The 21,739-nt window shown below is 39.0% G+C and overlaps 1 protein-coding gene across 8 annotated transcripts in view; it reads left to right on the forward strand.

The window, feature by feature from the left end:
• pum (pumilio) overlaps nucleotides 1–21,221 on the forward strand; it is a 68,805-nt gene extending 47,584 nt beyond the window's left edge. For all 8 annotated transcript variants that reach the window (XM_028308690.1, XM_028308693.1, XM_028308691.1 and 5 more), the window contains one exon: nucleotides 17,857–21,221. In XM_028308690.1, coding sequence (XP_028164491.1) covers nucleotides 17,857–18,435 — 579 coding nt within the window. In that variant the 3' untranslated portion in view covers nucleotides 18,436–21,221. The remainder of the gene's footprint in view (nucleotides 1–17,856) is intronic.
• Nucleotides 21,222–21,739: the final 518 nt, after the last annotated feature.

The following is a 21,739-nucleotide window of genomic DNA, read 5'->3' on the forward strand; positions in this document are numbered from 1 at the left end:
AAAACTGAAACTATACATAACAACTAAAATAAAAATAGTAACAAAACAGGTTTAAAGTTATGCGCGGCTTTCCCGCGGCCTAGTTCATGAAACAGAAATCTCTACATAGGAATTCGCGAGCTTTCATGATCTTACTTATTTATGTATATTTATCAAGTCTAAAAAGTTGAGCTCCTCACCTTATGAAGTGTCTCGTACCATGTAACTTGATTAGTCAGTGGCCTGGCAGGCAGGTTTAATTAATACCTACTTACCTCATTTCTTGGGCAACTCGATAAAAAACGGTCTACGTATTGTGTGTGGCCATAAAATATATCTGCCTGCATGATAAACAAAGTTATGGATTTTTCCATTCCCTGCACAATACACAACATAATATTATTGTCTACATATAACTTAATTATTTTTTTTTACAAAATTAAAATATCTCCATGAGTCTGGTCTGGTCAATTTTTAAATTAATTTAGTTAATTATTGGTCATTTTTTTGCATATTAGGCTTTACGTCATCTAAACAATATGTATATGGACGAGGCATTACGCATTGATCAATGAATAATATTATATCTCAATCCGGTTTAAACTTTTTTTTGTTATATAAAACTGTCTTCACAAACCAGTAAGTTGGCGCTTAGCGTGATTAGGTACTTGGAAATGTATTCAAACGTGAATGTAGATATTTGTTTGATGTGTTTTGGAGTCGGCTAGCCGTCGGGCTTACGGTAGATGTAGCCGCGATTGCAACTTGTCTGCCTTTACGCGTGGTGTAGCCGCCCGGCGAACGTCCGCCGCGGCCGCGCCGCCCTCGCCGCCGTATCTCGCCGCCCGATCTACCTGCATTCATCGCTACACCCGGAAAAGCGCTAAATGTAGAGATATTCCTTACAACCGTCTCATCTAGCTTTTGAGGGTTTTACGCTCGTCGGCTAAAAGTTACATTATACAAATTGAATTCGTCCTTTGTAACTTTACTATTCATTCGTACGGGAAAACTTTATACTCGGATGTGTAGTATATTTACTGTTTAAAAAATGCTTTAGTATCAATTTGTAGAGTGCTTAGATATTTAGGTCCCGGAGAGAGGCCTGTGTGCGTGCACCCGACTCGGTTGCCGCAGCGCTCGTTTATTTGCGACTTCCTAGCTCTTTTGTTATGCTCTGTCGCCTATGTCTGCTTTGAAAAATTGTAATGCAGCGGTATTGTAGACGCGAGTTACCGCGATTGTGCGCACCGGGTGCAGTTAGAACCCCCGTTGTACATTTGAATTTATTCTTTTTCAAGCCGTATTTCAAGGTCTAAGAAAATTAGGAAATTCACGTTTCCTTCTTTGCGGTCGTATCAAAGAAAGTCACACCGAAACATAGCTAAACCGAAAGAGCCAAGAGCCAATATAAAATGCATGATGGTAAATATGAATATACGGTACCCTTTGACACTTTCCACCATAGTTGATTTGCATTAAACGTATGCTATTGTAGCTACATTACTGCCCCAGTACAGCACAAAGACGAAGGTAAGGCGAGGGCGGAGCGTACGAGCTGCGGAATACATTAACCGCCACCACCAGTGTCGGCGTCGGAACGCTCTAATATATTTCACTGGCGGTCATTTTCGACAATTAACCACATAAAATAAGTGAAATTATGCATGCGGCCGACGACGGCGTATATCACGTCCAGTTACAGGGCACGATACCTACCTGTACATTCATTATTCAAAGAAATGTTTCGCCCGACCAGCCCGCGTGCGGAAGCGAGGGCTCTGTTCGTGTGATTGATGGCCATCTCTTTATGTTTACTGTTCTCATTCCGATTATGCACTGTTTGCACATTTCATTTATTCGCGTCGTTTTAACAATTAACACGTTCGACGATTTTTACGACTTTGTTTCGTCATCAATACATCGCACTAGTGTTAGCCGTGGGCTCTACTTCGGGTCGCCTTATAAAAAACTAGCTTTCCTCCTGCGGCTTCGCCCGCGTGGAATTTTGTTTGTCACAGAAAAACTTTAACTTAAATAGTCCCTGTTTCAAAAACCGGGATAAGAACTAATCTATGTCCTTTCCCGGGACTCAAACTATCTTTATGCCAAATTTCATCAATATCGGTTCAGTGGTTTAAGCGCGAAAGCAAGACAGGCAGACAGAGTTACTTTCGCATTTATAATATTAGTATAGATAATATCGCGCATCCGTAACCAACTGCGCTTATTACCTGCTAGAATTTATGCAACAAAAGTAACAGTCTTACACTTACATTATAACTTGTATTTTTTTATGCATAATAAAACTATTTGACTGCAATCGCACCTGGTGTTAATTTATCAGATTCACACTCACATGATAAATATTCACAACTTATTTTGAACTCTTCTTATTGAAATGTACTGTATTCTTGGTATGTGACATATTTATTCCTGTATTGGCTTATTTAATACGAACCTACACAACCATGATACTGATGTATAGTCTAAAACGGCTTTCGTAAGCCTTCACATCAGCCGGACCTCTCAAACCGTCGGATTCATTTTCTCTTGCAATTTCCTACAATTTCCGGGCAGCGTTTGGTATACTGATGTGTTGAAAATAATTTTCACGTAAATTTTACTCGTCTCACGATGAATACGTTACGTCTAAGCATTAAAGTAATAAATTTGTAACAACAGTTAACTCTGCATTAAAACAACAACTTTTATGGAAATTTTGTTTTGTCTATAGTTGGCAGAATATTGTAGTATAAAAAAAAATAGGCATCAATTTCAATAACTACATGAAGTCTTCAAATATTTGAACTGTGCTTAGTAACTTGTAAAATTATAAAAACTATTCAAGTATACTTGCAAACACATACATTTCATGATTCACAGTCACTTCCATATTATTAAATCAAGATTCAAACATCTTCAATGAGCCAGTGTTAAAATTGATATTGAACATTCAAGAACGGACTCTAAGATTGTGTCACAATTAGACGACTATATTGAAGTTCCGAAGCCATAACGAGCTTGCTCTTTAGCGCTCTTGAGATTTAAGTTCGAGACATTTGTGAATACAAAATCAGATAGCTGTAAAAATCCAATAGTGCTACGTTTGTCTAACTAAACAAATCTTGCTTTGCTAATTCAAGTTCAAGCGCGAGATCAATGTCCTGACTGCTGACTGCCGTTACGCAAGTCGCGGGGAAGTCGATGCGCTTGCATGACTCGCGCGCAAGGCTCTGCTCGCGCCCCTCGCTACACTCTCGGGTGGCGTACTTAACACTGACTATAAATGATGTCGCTACACTCTCGCTCTAATATTGTTTCTTATTTCCCAAATTATCAAAAATGGTCGCTATTATCTTTTACAAGTTTGAACATAAAATACGTGAAATAATTGGACGGTTACCATGTCTGCCACTACTTCCGCGCACTTTCCGGATCATACTAAGAACTGAAACCAATTGGGAACTTTTATGAATAATTATGATCATTGTTGATCCGTTGCAGAATCATGAATATTTCGGATTTCTTTTTCAGTGTATCGGCGAAAGATAGAAATATAAAATTCGCATGCGACATGACGTCCTTGACAACTCGTTATATCGACTTATTATTCCACATACTTGAGTCGCTAGCAAACGTAACATTTCGCGTGATACAGGTGATCATCGAGACAGAGTGCGTTTCAATATGCAGAAATAGTTTTCATAATAATTCAATTCGGGACACGCTTAGAGCAATGGCTACTTAGTATTATCCCGTGTATGAGCTGTGCTCATTCCTGTCGACATCACCTTGAGGTGTGCGTGAGTCAGCAGGCGGCACGCTCACCGGTTGACGGTAACAGATCAAGAATAGCTTGCGGTCTATTTAGGAGAGTCCTCTTCGTTTGTTTGCCAGCGAAATGTGTCATTGTTAACTAATTTAAGTAACAACTCCTGCCAGCTCTTACGACACAACGTTTCACCGGCGGTCATAGATGTGTTCATCAATCTAGTGCACAAGTCCAATAATAACAGATACCCTAACACATATCAATGTTTTGTTCATGCATGACGCCTACAATAGTGAATAAACCGTTATACGACCACGATCGTGAAACCTTGAGATTACGAGCGGTTTGATTCATGGGCTTTGAAGTACAATATATTCGGGTCCCTTTCAGTTTATAGCACTTGTGTCTGAAAATATGTTTTATGTCAAAAATTTAAAACGAAAATTAAAATATTAAAATAAGTTGTGAGTTAGAATAGGTAATTAGAAGTTTTAGAACTAAAATAATGACAACAACAAAAAGGCATTGAGCAAAACGGAGATCACAGTAACGCCTAACATAGCAAAAAGTACACTCGCGAGCAAAAGTATGGAATCACCCCATTCGTTTTGAGTAATCTTTGTAGCTAAACGACTATGAAGATTAAATTAAAAATGGTACCAGTTTAAAGGTTACATTACAAACTTCAAATTGATACCATATATGCATAAATAGTCATTGAGTTCTTCAGATAGTTGGGAATAGAACACAAGATGGTGATTCCATACTTTTGCTCGTAAGTATAGTTTCATATTGTAGTCGCGATACCTCACGATAAAAACAGTCCAAATAATGGAAATAAAGAGTGAAAGTATTGGCTCTACCGAGACTAACACAAAAAAGAAAACAAGACCTATACCAAGATAAAATTGATTTTCGTTTTAAACATTTTAATTAGCCCAACCTGTTTTGGCTTTAGCTAAGATTGGTCTAGTTTTTTAAGCTACCTTATTATTACAGAAGATTTTTTAACTCCTTTCGTTGGTAATAATTCATTAAAATAATACAAAAATTAACAATAATGACTTGCGGCCCCTAATTATTGAGTGCAAAAACTTCTTTGCATTTTGCTACAACGTAATTTGCAAAAGACACTCAATATACCACTTAATCAATATGATGTAATTTATATGCACGAGTTTGCTATAACGAGCTCTATAATGAAACCATTTTAATTTTTTAGTGGGGTGGCATGTAATTATTAATTAATATGAGCACGGGTGGCTGTCATACCGATGGCCTGCGACATTATCGCTGGAGAGCTGCGTAAACATCAGAATGTATAACGCGATACCGTTTAGCCAGTTAATTAATTGCCGTGACTCGGAGTTGGGAACCGAAAGCGGCGCTCGTCCGCGGGCTCCGGCGCGGTCGCCGCGAGCTCGTTATGGAAATAATGAGTGCGACCGCTGCGCACCCACTGCACAAGTTGTTCCGGGCCGCGCTCGCTGCGCCTACTTCGATCTTTATTGTTATCCCGGACGTTTTACGAGTTTAATCAACCTCCAATATCGTCGCCGGCTCGGCTGCAACTAGTACTTAACAATTTGTGCACTTATTATCGCAACAGTACAGATAAACACAAAAATAGCCACGTAATTTGCAGTGCAAAAAATAAATTTGACGCAGACGGTAACGACGAAATGCTGAAATATTATACGATGGTACAACGTGGGCTCGCATAAGCAAAGCTTATTAGGTTAACTAACAACACATGCAACTTATATTCCGCGTACTATGGGTCCAGTCAATGTTACTACAAAATTTTACAAGACAGATATTTGGCCTTTTATTCAGTTCAACTGTTAGTTAATTCATGACTGCGTCCTAAAGATGCAATTTGGCTAGATGGACAAAACACGTATACATGAAAAACTTACACGTATCATATAATTCATTAGAAATCGATATTTAATTTAATTAGGCGTATATGTTTTTTGCTCATTGAAAAAAAAAAACAGTAGAAAAAGAGCTTCAATTACATGTTGCTATTGTGCATTGAATTGGATTTCACATATTTATTAAATCTGATGCAAGATTATTTTGGACTGCTATGCTATAATTGTTATTACTGTATTGTGGGTCAAAAATCATGTGAAGATCATATTATGTTCATGCTATCTTCAAGTATTTAGTTATTGGCAGCAGGAATGAGCGTCAGTATGAACTTTAAAAAGATGAAACTACATAAAAATCCATGCATAGAATATCGCATTAAGGCATGGCTTACAACAAATAAGATTCTGCGAAACCAATGAACTCGGACAAGCCAAAGAGAAAGAATGGGTCTAGTTACCATCGAAAAACAAACAAGTAGACAGACACCGTGATATGGCCAAGCGCAGTATCCGTTCGGCACACGGGTTTTATTGGGGTCGTGTGATTGAGGTAACCGACGACGAGACGTGTCACTTGATTTAATTAAGAGCCGCTTTACCGTCTTCCTCCGAGGTAACGCTTCACACCGTATATACCAGGTTAATTTCGAACAGAGTCATTTCCACGGGAAATTTATTTCAATATTGCCCGTCTTACTACCTTCCTTGGCTAAAATCCCCTCGGATAACAATGTACTATCAGATTTTATGTCTTCGTCATATCATATACGATATTAATTTCCAAATTCACAAGATGTCTGTAGTAAAAGATTAATATTTTCGGTACCCTTTTAGTACTTACAAAGTGAAATCTTTTCAAAGGCCTCAGAAAGGTGAAATCTCTTAAATCCGCTAGTGATTGCATCGTTTAGCCGAGATAGTCGTGATATTTCAACCTCTCAGCACGGAATTTAACAAATGGACTTCATTTGTTAGCTCTGTGACCGACCCTCGTTTGCACCCTTTTCCTGTTGCATTTCCAATTTAGAAAATATTATTTTTTGTTTACCTGCTACGCCGTAGCCGCTACGGGATATTGTGTTCAGCGAATAACTCAGCTACAGAATAAATGTTTGAGTCATAGTATGCAAATAAGTAACGACGTCAAAATACAATTACTTCGGTACCTATAACGCTTCAGCTAAAGTAGAAAGTTAAGTTCAAAATTCTTTTCCATAATTTTCAAAGTTATTTTTTGCGCGAGAAAATATCAGAGGATAATTAGCGGGCTTTTTTGCAAATTTTCGCTGTGGAGTCTAATGCGCGACTCATGTTGGACGTCATCACGCGTCGCGGGAGGAGTTCGTTATTAATTCACCATATCTTAACTCCACTCGCTTTTATTCGTTCAAGAGCTCTTCCCTTTGAGATCGAGCCACCATTACAGTTTGAAATTCGCTAAAATATTTATATTCAGGCGACCGCTAGCCGAGTCCCAGATCGGTGCATGTTATTATTTTATTAAAACAGACCATTGCATGAAGACGGCTAAGTTGACAAACAGCGACATTTAAAATTCGTGTTCTGATGATTATGACCAAGCACAATCGGCAATCACATGGTGGCTAAAAAGCGTCCACGCGGTGTAGATTGTGACATTGTGTAGTGCGGGTGGGCATCGCGCTGTGCGATGCGAAGGGCGAGCGGCGCATCGCGACTCCACCCGCATTTGTGATGCAAATTGTAGCGCCCGACGCCACCACCGCATCGCGCGCGATGCGCCGCTGCCTTACCTGCTTCACCATTGTAATTATCCTGAAAAATATTCATTTGTCCGCGACTAGTCGTGCATTATCATAATGCAGCTGTTTCAAAGTCAACCGTTTCAGTTATAATATTCGCATATTCTTTTCCTTTAGTAACGCGATATCGAGCCGAGCCCGTTAGGCGTAATCGCGGGAATTCAATAGCTAACAGAACTTGCTGCAAGAAGTCCGTGTGAAGTTTCGTGAGAACCTAGAATCGCTAGATACTCAACTAAACGTTATCATATTTCAAACGATTTCGCAAAACGAATAAACAAGAACGGAGGCAAGAAGCGTGCGGTGAAACCGAGTCAAAGCGTGGGTATTAGAAACGCTCCGATTACCACGCTGAGACGAGGTGCCGCCGCCACTGTTCTTGCAGCGCCGAGTTGCCCTCGCAGGGCGCCATTTCACGTTAGGAATATTTTATTTTGCCTATTGTTCCCTATATTTTTTCCGTACTCTACACATGGCCTTAATTTATCTCGCATGTATGATGAAAATGCTTTTGATTCTGATCTGAATTGCATATCTAGTTCTCCTATCAAATTGAGATTTTGTATGTCAATTAAATTATAATGTCTTTTTTATGGCTTCAATCGTGTTTTGTCTCATTAGTGGTTATTTCAGATAGTTAAAGTACGATTAATTAGGTGAGGTTATTTAACAAGATAAGGACTATAAGCAGTCACATGTAGAGGAATAATAATAAAATAAGTAATAAGATAAATACAAAAATACAATTGTTATATTTGGACCACATAATTAAGTAAAGAATAAGCTGGGTGAAATGACTTTTAGATTACCTTCTAAACCAAATCAACCGGCTCGTGCTTATCGTAATGTAGTATCGCATTTTGTATAGGATATGAAAGAAAGGTGATATTGCGGCGATGTCACAGCACGGTCACTGGTACCGCTGTTGCCTGCTTGACCGCGTTCCACTAACGGTATCCACTCAGAAGTATTTCTCCGGCGCGTGGCACACTTAGTGCGTACGTTCACCTCTACCATCTTGCTGTCTTCGCACTGTTGCGACTTGCGGCACAATCCCTTCCCGCTGCTTAACTTTATACGCTATTAACTATATTAAACTTTCACCAACGCGCGAGCGTACTGTACATTTCTGCGGTGCAAAATACTGATTTGAAACCAGATCGATATATTATTATTTGCCGGATTTGTGGAGACAGAATTAGCCTTTGTAAATTGCAGCGCGTAAAGTATCTTCGAATACTTTAATCCGTTTTATAAATGATGTTTTGTTTTCATTATAAACATGAAACTGGTTTTTCCTTAAAGTTTCTTTTAGGATACAATAACAGCATCTTCCTATTATGATATTACTGACATATCACATATCTTATAAAAAACTAGCGGCCGCCCGCGACTTCGTACCTACGCGTGAATCCCGTTTTTCCCGCTAATTCCCGTCCCCGTGGGAATTTCGGGAATTCCTTCCTTAGTGCACCTCTATGGTACCTAAGCTACGTCCCTTCCAAATTTCAAGTGCCTACGTTTAGCCGTTTAGGCTATACGTTGATCTGTCAGTCAGTCAGTTTCTCCTTTTATATATTTAGATGCATACATGAGGAAACTTTTAATTTAAATCCTGCAGGCTAGTTTAGGTGTAATAAATAAACAGTGATTTAACCATATACTCCACACTGATTTTGTGCCGTTTTAATCATCTTCCGAATGAGTCATTGTGAGATATCAGATCACGACAAAGAAATCTCAGCGAGTCGATAATACCACGCATACGCGTGTAAATAAGACGTTTGAGAATAAAAAGGCTTGATTTTACGAATTCGGAACATAATACCGTTAGAGTTCGACGCACTTCACGCTAGTTAGTAGAAGATAATAACAGTTTCTACAGTAAAATTGCAAGATAGTCTTTGTCTTTAATGTCCATTGGTTAATCCTTGACAAGTTAAGCTCACTCGCCTTCGTGAGTTGCAAGAACTGTACACACTGGACTGGCTGCTGTCATAATATTTTTGTGCCTATTTGAGTTTCGCCATTTGGCGCTGTAGGCCATACAGGGCCCCGATTGCGCTAATTTCTAATGTCTCCAATTCATTCGGCGTTTCATCTCTAGTCCACACTCCAGTCATGCGCCATTCCAGCTGATGTGCAATTTGGTGTTGACGGTAAAGTTCACGTGCAAACAATAAAAAACAACGTATTTATGCACTTTCCATTATAATTCCTAACACCTTATTTTTTTTTAAAATCCTGTACAGCAAATATCCTGTGAAGCGTTTGAATTGCGTGTGAGAAAAAGTAGCTTTCTGTCAGCTTTTACTCAAAGGCGTATTTGCTTTCCGATTACGTCACAACATCGTTTGAACTAGCTGTCAAAACGATACAAATTTGTCAAAATAGCTGAAGTTCGATCGTCGTCCAGTTGCGTTGCAGTTGAAAATTTTTAGCGCAATCGAGGCCCTGTAGACAGATACAATTGTCCATGGAACTCAAATTAGTGATGTTCTTACTAGCTTACTCCTATGTTTACTCCAAACAATGTACGTTAAAATTAGTTCTCGGGACAATCGTAGTGGCGCTTCAAATTGCCACACAAAATTAGCTGTCATTTGTATGGAGACAGCCTGTCCAGTGTGTAATATTACAGGTCAGTGGTAAGTAAGCACAGTAGCATGTATTTGTAATCATTTTGATGGCCTATTAATAAAAGGCGAAACATTTTACATGAAAACAATATCAAAAAGACCAGGATAGTAATAAAAAACGGGTGCCTTATATTTTCTATTTAAGTTTACAAAATATGATAAGAAAAATTAAGGAAGCCATTTCGCTATCCTTCTACCACGTCAAGCGACATAATTAGATTGAATTTGCTTGTTCTTCTCCTTTTGTTTATTTTCTGAAAATGAGCTTCCCTAATAGCATTGTAAATGATTCATTTATAAGTGTGATGAAATCGTAGTTGTCCATTTAAAATCCATTTCGTGGGTATGGTTATGGGGTATGGCTCCTATTTTACCGGGTTGTATAAATAGCAGTAAACGCTCGGGGCTCGTTTCGTTAGGGGTCCAGTTAGCGAGAAATTGGAGCGAAGGTGCGACCCAGGTCCTAACGTGCCACTTCATTACGCGGCCTCATTACCCACACGTCTTGCGTCCCTGTCACTACACCGTCAACTAGGGACCCTGCACATGTATTTCAAATATAACAAAGGTATGCACGACCACCGCCTTCTTGGGGAAAACTTATCTAACATAAAAATAACAGAACATAACAAGCGTGAAAATTTCGATACACATTCATTCCCACCTTATATTTTTTCCTTTTAGAAATTGCCCGAAATTAAAGTGTATGAAGGTGAATTATTGGCTTTAGTAAAATTATTTCTCTGCAGGCATAAACCGCGGCACCGTTCTTGCGTGCGTGTTATTACTTCGTTCCCATTGCCCCGTAATATATTCACATTTCACCACTTTCGCATCTTAAATGTTTCTTTTTCTTACTTATATTAAGATAATCCTAAAATTGAATAAAAACAATGATTTGTTGTTAGTTTAAAGGTGACGTTGTTACAGAATTTTCTTATTAGATCATTCTTACACTTACTGTTTTTAAAATAAGGGTGTTTAAAATAAATCTAAAATACGAATCTGCCGTCTACCTACATTTCCTCCTTCNTTCGTAGAAAGTTATAATCATAAAACGAAACGTTTTATCTGTCTAAATCACCATCATAAGTTGAATGAACTATAGATCATTCTTACACTTACTGTTTTTAAAATAAGGGTGTTTAAAATAAATCTAAAATACGAATCTGCCGTCTACCTACATTTCCTCCTTCAGGATTCTTAGATATTGGTATTCTGGAAAGTGTTGTGCTCACCTGCCAAATCTGACTCGGTCTATCGTGTGTCGTTTAGCAACAAATGTCTTGGGCTCTCGCCAGTGTTGTGTGCAGATAAATTACCTTTATCCAGCCTAATTATAAATACGTTAAATATAATAAAATTAATTCATATCATAGTGTTTGCTATCATAACTTGGACTGGTTATCCGTGCACGCAAATAGCATACAGATGAAGATGGAAGAACTGTGTTGACATGTATGTCACCTCGGCCTCTTGACCAACTTATTGTGTCACAGGCACATTACGGCAACTGATTTAAGATCATTTCCATTCTAATCATTTGGTGATAGTGCGCCGAAATTAGGATCAAGTTAGTATTAAACATGAACATTTTTAGATTTTAAACGCCAAATGTTCGACTGTCTTTTAGATTATAGAGGCAAGATGTTTTAAGTTTAAATAAACATCTTATCTTAAAAATATATTCTTTTTGTATGTCAGTAAATATACAAACTATTTGTTATTCAGGAGATGACTGCATTAGCATAACGCAAAACCGCTGGCACGCTTTAAATCCCTTGAATAGCCATTTGGATATAAAAGGGACATGCTCGTATTAACTGATGCTATCCAGCTTCAAAGAAAAGATGATATTTTTTCTTCCTCAAGCGCCAAAACGTCTTAATAGGGAATGGAGTCGCAACGAAACCACCCAAAGGGTAGGTTAACTATTAGGGTGCGACTGCTAGGTGTGGTATCGAAGCCGTCGTCGGTGCCGTGATGTGGTGTTTTTACGAGTGGGGTGCGACCGGCGCGGGCGCGCCTGCTAATTTTGATAAAAGCATCGTCCGGCCGCGCCCGCCCGCCACCATCACCGCTGCGACCAATAAATACACATCCATATCCCACTGGAACGTCTATTACGCCATTCCTTGCTACGATGATACTGTCGTCATATAAATGGATTTTAGTTTTCGAACTAAAATTGTCCCTAACTTTCACATGTCAGATGTTTTCTTTTTCATTTTGTACAAAAGTTGCAATCCAGAGGCTTTTCAGGAAATGATAAAAATATTACTGCAGGCCTTTTAGCTTTAAATCTGATTTCCATTAAAGTCATCAAATAGCTATAAATTTCTAACAACTTAGAAAGGGTTGCAATTTTTCTTATTGGCGACTTAATATGTACGAGGGGCGGCTGAAAAGTTTTGAGCCTAAGTATCTTCAAGTGTTATTATTGACTCGCGCTAAATTTCATTAATTTGCCAATAACCTCCTTAGTATATGTACAAAGTTTCATTTCATTAGCGTCATCACGCTTTTAGTAATTAATTCGTAAACATCATCATGTCTCAGTCATCCGCGTAATGTACGAAATTGAAGTACACAGTTGTCATAAAATTCATCAAAAAGAAGAACAAAATGCTGACGGTAACATTTGAAGAGATGTCAACAGTTTATGGGGAGTCTGGGCCTTCATTTGCCATCATGAAAGATTGAATCCGATAGTTCAAGCATAGCAAGGAGTCGCTAAAAGATGACCGCAAGTCAGGGCGGCCAGATTTCGCCATTAACGAATAAAATAATGAAAATTTAAAGAATCTTGCTTTAGAGATCAGTGAATTAAGCTGTGACAGATAGCTGAAGCCATAGGCATTAGCAAGGAACGTATCGGCGATATTTTTAGTACTCATTTGTACATGAAATAGGGGTGCGCGCGATGGGTGCCAGAAATGCTCACGCCGCTCGACAACCAGCGTCGAGTCACAACTTCGCAGGAGTTTTAGGACATCTTTGACAATAATCCTAACAATTTTTTTTCTCACATTGTCACTATTGATAAATAGTAGATCCGGCAGTACGATCTAGAGTCAAAATAAGAGTCAATGCAATGGATTCAAAAGGGAAAACGCCGCCGCGGAAATTCAAAGTGGAGCGATCGACACCCAAGCTCATAGCCACTATTTTTGGGATTTTGGAGGAATTTTATTCATTGACTACCTACTTAAAAAAACAACAGTAAACGGGGATTATTATGCTGTACTGTTGATAAGAGTGCGTCAAGTGGTTGTTGAAATATTAAGAGGCAAACTGGCGAAAGGAAATCTGTTATTGCAAGACAATTCGCCCGCGCACACCGCGCATGTTGCATGGCTTGCCCCGGGTAAAACTGGATTTCAAGAAATTAATCACCCACCACTTAGTTTAGTCCGAATCCCTAGCTATGTTGTCTAATTCTCAAATTGGAAAAAAGACCTCCAGGAACGAAGATTTTTGAGTGACAAAGAAATGAAGGCGGCGTTAAAGGCTCATTTCGAAGGCAAAGATTGCGAATTTTTTTTCAGTGGGTTAAAAGCTCTTTTACACAAATGTAAGAAGTCCGTTGTAGTAGAGGGAGATTAAATAGAAAAATATATTTTTTATACTTTTCTATCGGCATTTTTAATACCCTAGGCTCAAAACTTTTCAGCCGCCCCTCGTATGTAGACTAAACTTTTGCTTACAGCAAAGCACCTGTCATTCAACTTACAATTTATTATCAGTTATTATTTACCTAGAGACATTAACTCTCGCTCTCACGTTCGATATGCATTCAGAGGCTCGGACTACCTCCAACTTACATACCACAATGTGGATCGAAACCCCGAATTTCAGATGGAATCAGATCAGCAAATTATAGCTTATTTCATTAGATAACCAAACGTGGATTAGGGTGTCATTACCTTTCGCTTATTAAGCAATTTATTGAAATTATACCGAGATTGGACATCCTGATCAGCCATTTGTAAAAATATACTCCTGTACGATTTATCCTCCTGAAATGTGTGCTTGAGCGAAATTTTAAATTAAAATTCCAAATCGATAAACGTTGCGCTAATATTGCATAACAGCTTGTTAGTTTTGTTTCTTTTACGTAAATAAATAATAATTAATTAATTACATATTATTTTATTTTGATAATTGTACAATTGATATAATTTATTGTTTCCTAGCTATTGCCCGCGGCTTCACCCGCGTGAAATTTCGTTTGTCACATATCATCATAAATTATAGCCTATGTTATTCTGGGTTATAAACAATAATACTGTAAAGTTTCATCAAAATCCGTTCAGTAGTTTTTGCGTGAAAGAGTTACAAACATCCAGACATCCAAACTTTCGCATATATAATATTAGTAGGATTAAACCCAGTTTCATAGCCTAGTCACACGTCAATAATTTCACGACTGACTACGGTGCTACGAACGTTTTTGCGTTGACGATTGGCCCGAACTGAATAAATGTGTTTGTCGCGCAGTACATGAATATTACTTACCAGTGCATCGAATGCCATAACTACGTACGTACCATTCAATTAAATCAATTTAAAGGTTAGTTTGAAAAGTAAATTTCTTTGAAATATCTTTTAAAATGAATTTAAGACATTTTGCATTTTCGGCAAAATTAGTACAACAGACACTGATTTTTTCTGCAAATTTTACATGAGACTTTAGTTTGGCGTTAGTGGTCTCAGTGCTAGCTTAGATTATTTTTCATTTGAATAATGTGTTAAGACAAAAACCAAGTTGTAATTCTGGCAGGGCGTGGGTGACGTGGGCGTGGTTTCGCTCCGCCCAGCTTGGGCCCGCCCTCGCCCTTTGCCACCTTTTCGCTGAAAATCTGTAAATGCTTTTCGTGCTCGTAGGTATTCAATCAACAACTTAATTAGAAATACCAATTCGGCAAAATTTACCGAATTATTTGGGCTAGGTTCAGTTCAGTATTTTGATAAATTGACCGATGAAATCGACGTGAAATCATTATATTTAAAAATTTAAATCTTAGACAGTTTTCTACACTACTCATAAAGTTATTTTACCTTCCAAGTAAGCCTTATAGTGAAACTGTCCAATGTGTCTATTATTCGCGTAACTTTCCTAAAAATTGCTTTGTTGAAGTTTATTTCATTTACCGTTGATAGGGAAGAGATGAGCATCGTCGTCGGGGTCACAGCCCGCGGGGCAGATAAACTCGTTAGAGCAAGATACGCCAACCACGGGCGGCGGCTAAGCACGCGACAGCCGTGGATATCCCCGTAATCTCGTTGCGACTCCCGGCCCCGTCGATTCCGATTCTCTCCAAATTACCTTTTGTACTCGATCGACAATCTAATTCGTTACCATCTAAAATGTTTTTCTCTCTCAGTTTGCTGAACTTTAAATGTTTGTTAAACAACATCACTTGAAAACACGGTGTCAGCTTTGCACGAAGCACGTAGAGTCATAGCACCTCACCGTTGCCGCTAAAAGCTTCTTGTTGACGTAGCGTTCGATTCAAGAGGCGCTGCTACGTTCTGTCCTTGTAATTGATTGCTTTGTCGCGTAATTTGTTTGTCGACGACGGGCGGAGCGTGCGACTCTCGCGGGAGCATCGTGGCGCTCGTCCTTTCGTCATCGTCTCCGTAAATAATAAATACACCATCTGCTAAGGGTGAGCCGGCTACCGCAGCGCACCACAACGCCGCTTGGCTCGCACGCCGTCTCCGTGACTCGGCACCTATACGCCTCCCTTACTTACTACGGTTGATGGATTGTACTGCAATATTGTCGGACTAGAATTCTGTGTACCATATAAGTACATTTCCGAGGAATTGTTAAAGGGGTGATATTAATAAAATGAATTTCTGTTCATTTACTTAAACCCTTCTAACATTTTGGTATATTTACGTAGAATCCTATAACAATTTATAAATAAGGCCTATACCAACTTTGTCGACAAACAATAGTCTATTTTCGTTCCATGAACAATTAAATGTTAAATCAAATACCAAAGGAGATCTAAATGCAGGCAGGTAAATGATCGGGTCGAGCAGAGCACGGGTGCGCGTTCCGTCACTAATAACCTCGTAATTGGTATCGAAGCTCGCCGCTGCCGGATTACTGAGCGTCTAATTGAATGCGAGACGTTTCCTCGCCGTTAGTAGCATCTTCTACCTCAGCTACACGGGCGACTTAATTCTGCCGCGGTCAAGTTGTTCCGTCTGCGCACGTGCGCACCCCGGACACAACAAACCCGCACATTACACCACAATTACACTAACTCGATGAATTAAATTGCCGTGGAAGCGGGTTCGGGTCACCTCAGGAGATCAAACGCGACACCCCGACGAGTGAGGAGATTTTAGAGTTGCCCGCCTGCGAAGTTACGACATTAGATAATCATTTCGTGTCAATTAGCTAATGAAAAATAAAATAGGCCCGAGGAGCGTTGGAGGCGAGCGCTGTAATTAAAATTATGATGATGGTTCCAAGGCATCTGTTTTAAACTTGCACTCGATATTACAACGAAATTTTGATTAAATTATTATTCTAAGATTGCGTTCATTTAATTGGTCTCTAGTATATTTGAAATTTATGCTATTATTATCTTTTATAGCGTACAGGAATGCTTTTATAAATGTTTAATTCTGTATCTTGATCATTATTTTTTAACAATTCTCATGTTTCTCACTCGCCGCATAATGCTATTACTCTGAAAATGTGCAGACTTGCGTGTTTCGAAGAATAAACAATGTAGAGCTAACATGTTGGTAATTTGGTTTGTGATGAATCAGTGTTAGGACGGTGCGGCGCAGCGCAGGTGGTAGCAATAGACGCGGCGGCACGAACCGTGCTCATGTGTGGCGTGTTCATGATGTTTACAGATCTCGCGCACACTCCCGCCCTGGACCAGCGCCAACCAATTTCAACAGGTAGATAGAGTCCGCGCGTTACTAATGACATCACACACCATACGCTTACACTGATTCACTTCATTCAAAATACTTGCGTCCGAAACAAAAGTATTTTGGACACTATTATGTAATACGCGCTCGATGTTTTGATATCTACACATGTTTAATATTTTTGTTTGCCAGACAAATCGGGTAGGCCTTACTGTCTGTGAGGTAGTTGAAGTTACGTACGCATAAAGATATTTAGAAATGCGACGTGAAATACGTAACGTAATGCATCGCCTCTTTATTATAATGTTTTCACCCGCACGAATAACTGAATTTATCCGATGCTTGTGAAGTAATAAGATGAACGATAAAACAGTAAGCATGTTGCCGGCAGCGGCAGATGCTGCGGACAGCACGCGCGGCTTGTTATTAACTTTTTAAACGATTGCGTTAATTAGCGGCCACGAGGAACCCTCGAGCGCCTCGTGTCGTGTCCGCTACCGCCAGTTGAAAAACAATAAACGATACATTCCGCTATTAATTAAAACGCTATACAACTCGGAATTGAATCTGTTCGTAAAACTTTCTTCTTATACATAGATGTGTTGCACACTCGCTCTACAAAAACTGATACTGGGTTTTTGTAGAGCCATAACTTTATTATACCGTCAAATAGTTACTAAGGCTATTTCATAGAGATAGAAAAGGGGATTTTATGTATTCCAGGATTTGATACATTATTTTATTATCAAGTGGCAGGATTAGATATAGAGATGTTATATGATTTGAGACTTGATAGAAGGCTAAACCTACAAATTAAGTCGCGAACATTATATGTAATTATTATAGTGTGAAAATGTAGGCCTTCATAGGTATTTAATGGTATATTTTCTTTGTTACAGCAATTATTCCGGTCACAGCAGGCCGCGGCCGCAGGCGGTCAAGCAGCGGCAGCACAATTACAACTATTACAACAACAGCAACAACAACAGTTCCAATTACAACAACAGTTGGCCGCGCAACAGGCCTTCACCCAGGCTCCGTATGTTATTAATGCCGGCCAAGAGGGCGCGCCCTACGTCAGTGCGTTGATAGCGGGAGTGCCGCCGTACTATGGCGTGGCGGCTCCGTGGGGCGTGTACCCCGGGCTGGTGGCGCAGCCGGCGCAGCAACAAGCGCAACAGCCGAGAAGGCCGCTGACGCCCCAGCAGGGCGAGCAGCAGGTGAACGGACAGGGACAATACGTGATTCCGTACTACGACCCCGGCTCGCTGGTGATGGGCGGGCGCAACGGCACGCCGCTGCGGCTGGTGTCGCCGGGCGGCGTGCTGGCGCCGCGCCAGTACCAGCCCGCGCCCGCGCACCCCGCCGCCTCCGCCGCGCCGCCCACCGCCGCGCAGCCGCAGCCGCAGCAGCCGCAGCCTGGTGAGCAACCCTACCGTGCCCGCACGTTGCTGCACGCTCACTCACTGACATTATAATAACCATTCATGCGGTCTCATTACTGCCCAACGACATATTTGGTTGCTTTTGATTTACAGGAACATGTACAAAGACATTTCACAAATGTACGTTTAAATTTTAAGGAAATAACAAATATTAAGACGTGCGTGTCACATCACATCACATCACGCCACAACTAGCACTAGCCGTAAAATTAATCAAGGCACCTTATAACTTTCCCTTTAATTTATCTGACATTCTTTGTCTTACTAAAAATACGTAAGACATTTTGTAATCATATAGTTTTTAAAATTAAGCCGGTATTATTTATGAAGTGGCACAAATCTTTCATACACACAAAATTTGCGCACAATATTAGGACTTTCTCATATAGAGCTTAAAAGAAAATTAAAGTATTATTTTATTAGTGTGGCCACGAGCTCATAGATGAGTTGCATAAAAATGTAGAGAAAGTCCATTAGTTATTGCTGTAAATTTTTGTAATGTCGTCATAGTCGTTAATTTGTTAGTTAATCAGGCTTGAAAACGATATGAAAAACGATTTTAGATTTATTGAGCTAGTGGCAGATTCGTTAGTCAAGAAATGTCTTAACTTTGTGTGGAAAATTATTTAGTGTCCAGATTTTTTGATCGCCAGTGTATTTTGCATTTTATTTAACTCCTAATATTTTGCTAGCAAGTCCCAATGACCATAACCAAAAGAAAACTTAATTTGAATTACTATCGGACCTGAGATATCATAATTGCACAGACCTTACATTGCTTTTAAGTTAATACTGTCGTTACAATCAAAACATGCGCTATAAAATAATTATTTGTAAGTAGTGAGTTGTGGGAGTTAATTCATTGATGTATAAATGTGTTAGTGTTAGTATTGTCAATTAACAAAAACTAAGGAATAACCGATATGCATGAATGGAGAGCTTAAATCAATTAATGCAATTAAAAGCAGTATTGAGTATGAAGTGAAAACAAATAGTATTTAACTTACCTATAATAATAATGTAGATTGATTTATAGTATTTTTCCATGACCAGTCAGTATTCGCATGATGTTTTGGTATACAGTCGTACGATGCATAAATTAAAGATAGCTATGTTTTTACTCGTATTGCTTGTTTTTTACCGTTAACAACTCATTTTATAATCATTACTATGTTCGAATAATGTAGTTACAGATTTTTTATTAATATTTACATATGTATATATTTTACAACATTCATATTCTATTTAAAACTTACCGAGATATTTTCAAAACTATATTACAAAGCTCCTTATTACATTCACGTCGATGTGTGTACAAGATGCCTATACGTTAAAAATCTGTGGTTCTACAGCGAGCCAATGCAAATATTTGATGAAATAGGTTGCGATTGCTATCCATTGCAGCAAACATTTGGGTTTTCGTTGTTATCCATTGGAGAAAAATACGGATATATCTACTAATTGATTGTACGAGGTTAGTTCCACATAGATTCTTACTACCTTTACCAATCGCATATACCTACGGATAACGTTAAATATGGATAGAGTAATTCCATCAAACGTCTATGGTGCGTTCTGCAGAACGAAGTTCAAACCTTAATGCAATGTCAAGCAAAGATTACACCAACTCGAGTTGTAGAGCGTTTCTTTGTATTACGGACTTAATAAGCTGTCTGCTCTGAAGATGTATTGCTTTTATTTGTTTTCATTAATTTATTGTAAAAAAGTGATATTAAGTGTTATTGTGCAATCAGTTATGAATGTTTCCATTGCGCTCTATCTGTCTATTAATGAGGAATTTCATATTTATAGCAGACAGTTTAAATTCTCGTGTTGTTTTAACATTTTGACAACTGCAGCATGCGTATAAATATTTATTTGATGCATTATGTTGCAGACCTCGCTTCGTTCAATTACAAACATAAACTGCATGTTCACATCTTAAGGATCTTGTTTAAAGGGGTTTGCTCTTCAGGGGTAGAATTAATTTAAGGGTAATAATACCGCAAATTTTGCATAAATGTACATGTGGATTGCGATTCTGATATAGGTACTGCGTATAAACGAACCAATTGAATTAGACCATACTAGGACACAACAAGGGATAGGATAAAAGTTTAGGAACAGAACAGTATAGTTTCAAGAACCTTCTTGTGAATTTGTATGTTTCGAAAAATAGTGTCCACTTTTCAATTGACTAGTTTGGCTATAACATAAGCATACTACCCATATTCACTCGTCTTGTTTACGGTCAACTTGTTATAATAATTTCTTGATAGTACAGTCTAAACAATCCAAATAATGTCGTTAAATTAAGTTACTAGTGTTACGGAAAAAATAAGGATCTTGATTAATATTTTTCTTCCCAAGACGATGCAGAGAGGTAGATATGTGGCTCATCAAATATTTAGAAACTTATATGATAGATAAATTGCAACCTAATTACTTTTTAATGGACAACTTTAGTTAGAACTGAGAATTCAAACCAATCACTTTAATAAGTGAGACATGTACCTATTTGTGTCACTACACTCCGATTAACAAAATGACACAGTGTTAAAAATAGATTGTATTTATTTATTAAAGTGTCTACGTAAATAACTGCTGTTGTCGATTGTAAAAAAAATCTCTGTTTATAAAACATTCTAAAGATTGCTTTCGTAATAATATGTATTACCTTTACCTTAACATTTATTCATAACTAATAAATAAATGCTGCGTTTGACCGTCGAACACTTTGACCTTGTGCTTATTAATGAGTTGTCATGAGTAGATTGCATACAAAATACTAACGTTTTGGGGCGTATCGGATCAAAAAATAGATAATTTTATTAATTAATTTGTGAATTTCTCAAACCAAAAGTAAATACATATTAATTCATTGATAAATCATACACAATTATTTACATAATCCAGATAATTTAACGTATAAGCATCTTCCTCCTCACAACGCGACAAGTTGTTTGTATATGTGTAGTGTATATTATCCGTACTTCTATAATTTTGTACATAGACTCATCACAAGTCGGTCACAAGACGTAGGGTCGTGTACAGAAGGTAGAGAGTACGTAGAGCGTGGGGCTCGCAGGTCGGGCAGAGTGCACTGTGCACAGAGCGGAGTTTGGAGCGCGGAGGTATGTCGTGTTGCAGGCGGCGCGGGCGGCGCGCGGCGCGACTCGCTGGAGTTCGGCGGCGGCGGGCCGGCGTCCTCGCTGCAGGAGTACGCGCGCAAGTGGGGGCCCTCGCCGCTGTCGCCGCCGCTGGGCGCCGCGCTCGGGCCCGTCGGCCTGCGCCCCGTCTCCGCCGCGCCCGGCGCCGAGACCGCCAAGTACAGGTG

The sequence above is a fragment of the Ostrinia furnacalis genome, unplaced genomic scaffold (genome assembly GCF_004193835.3).
Source record: "Ostrinia furnacalis isolate ACB-3 unplaced genomic scaffold, ASM419383v2 OfSCF2491, whole genome shotgun sequence".
Lineage (NCBI taxonomy): Eukaryota > Metazoa > Arthropoda > Insecta > Lepidoptera > Crambidae > Ostrinia > Ostrinia furnacalis.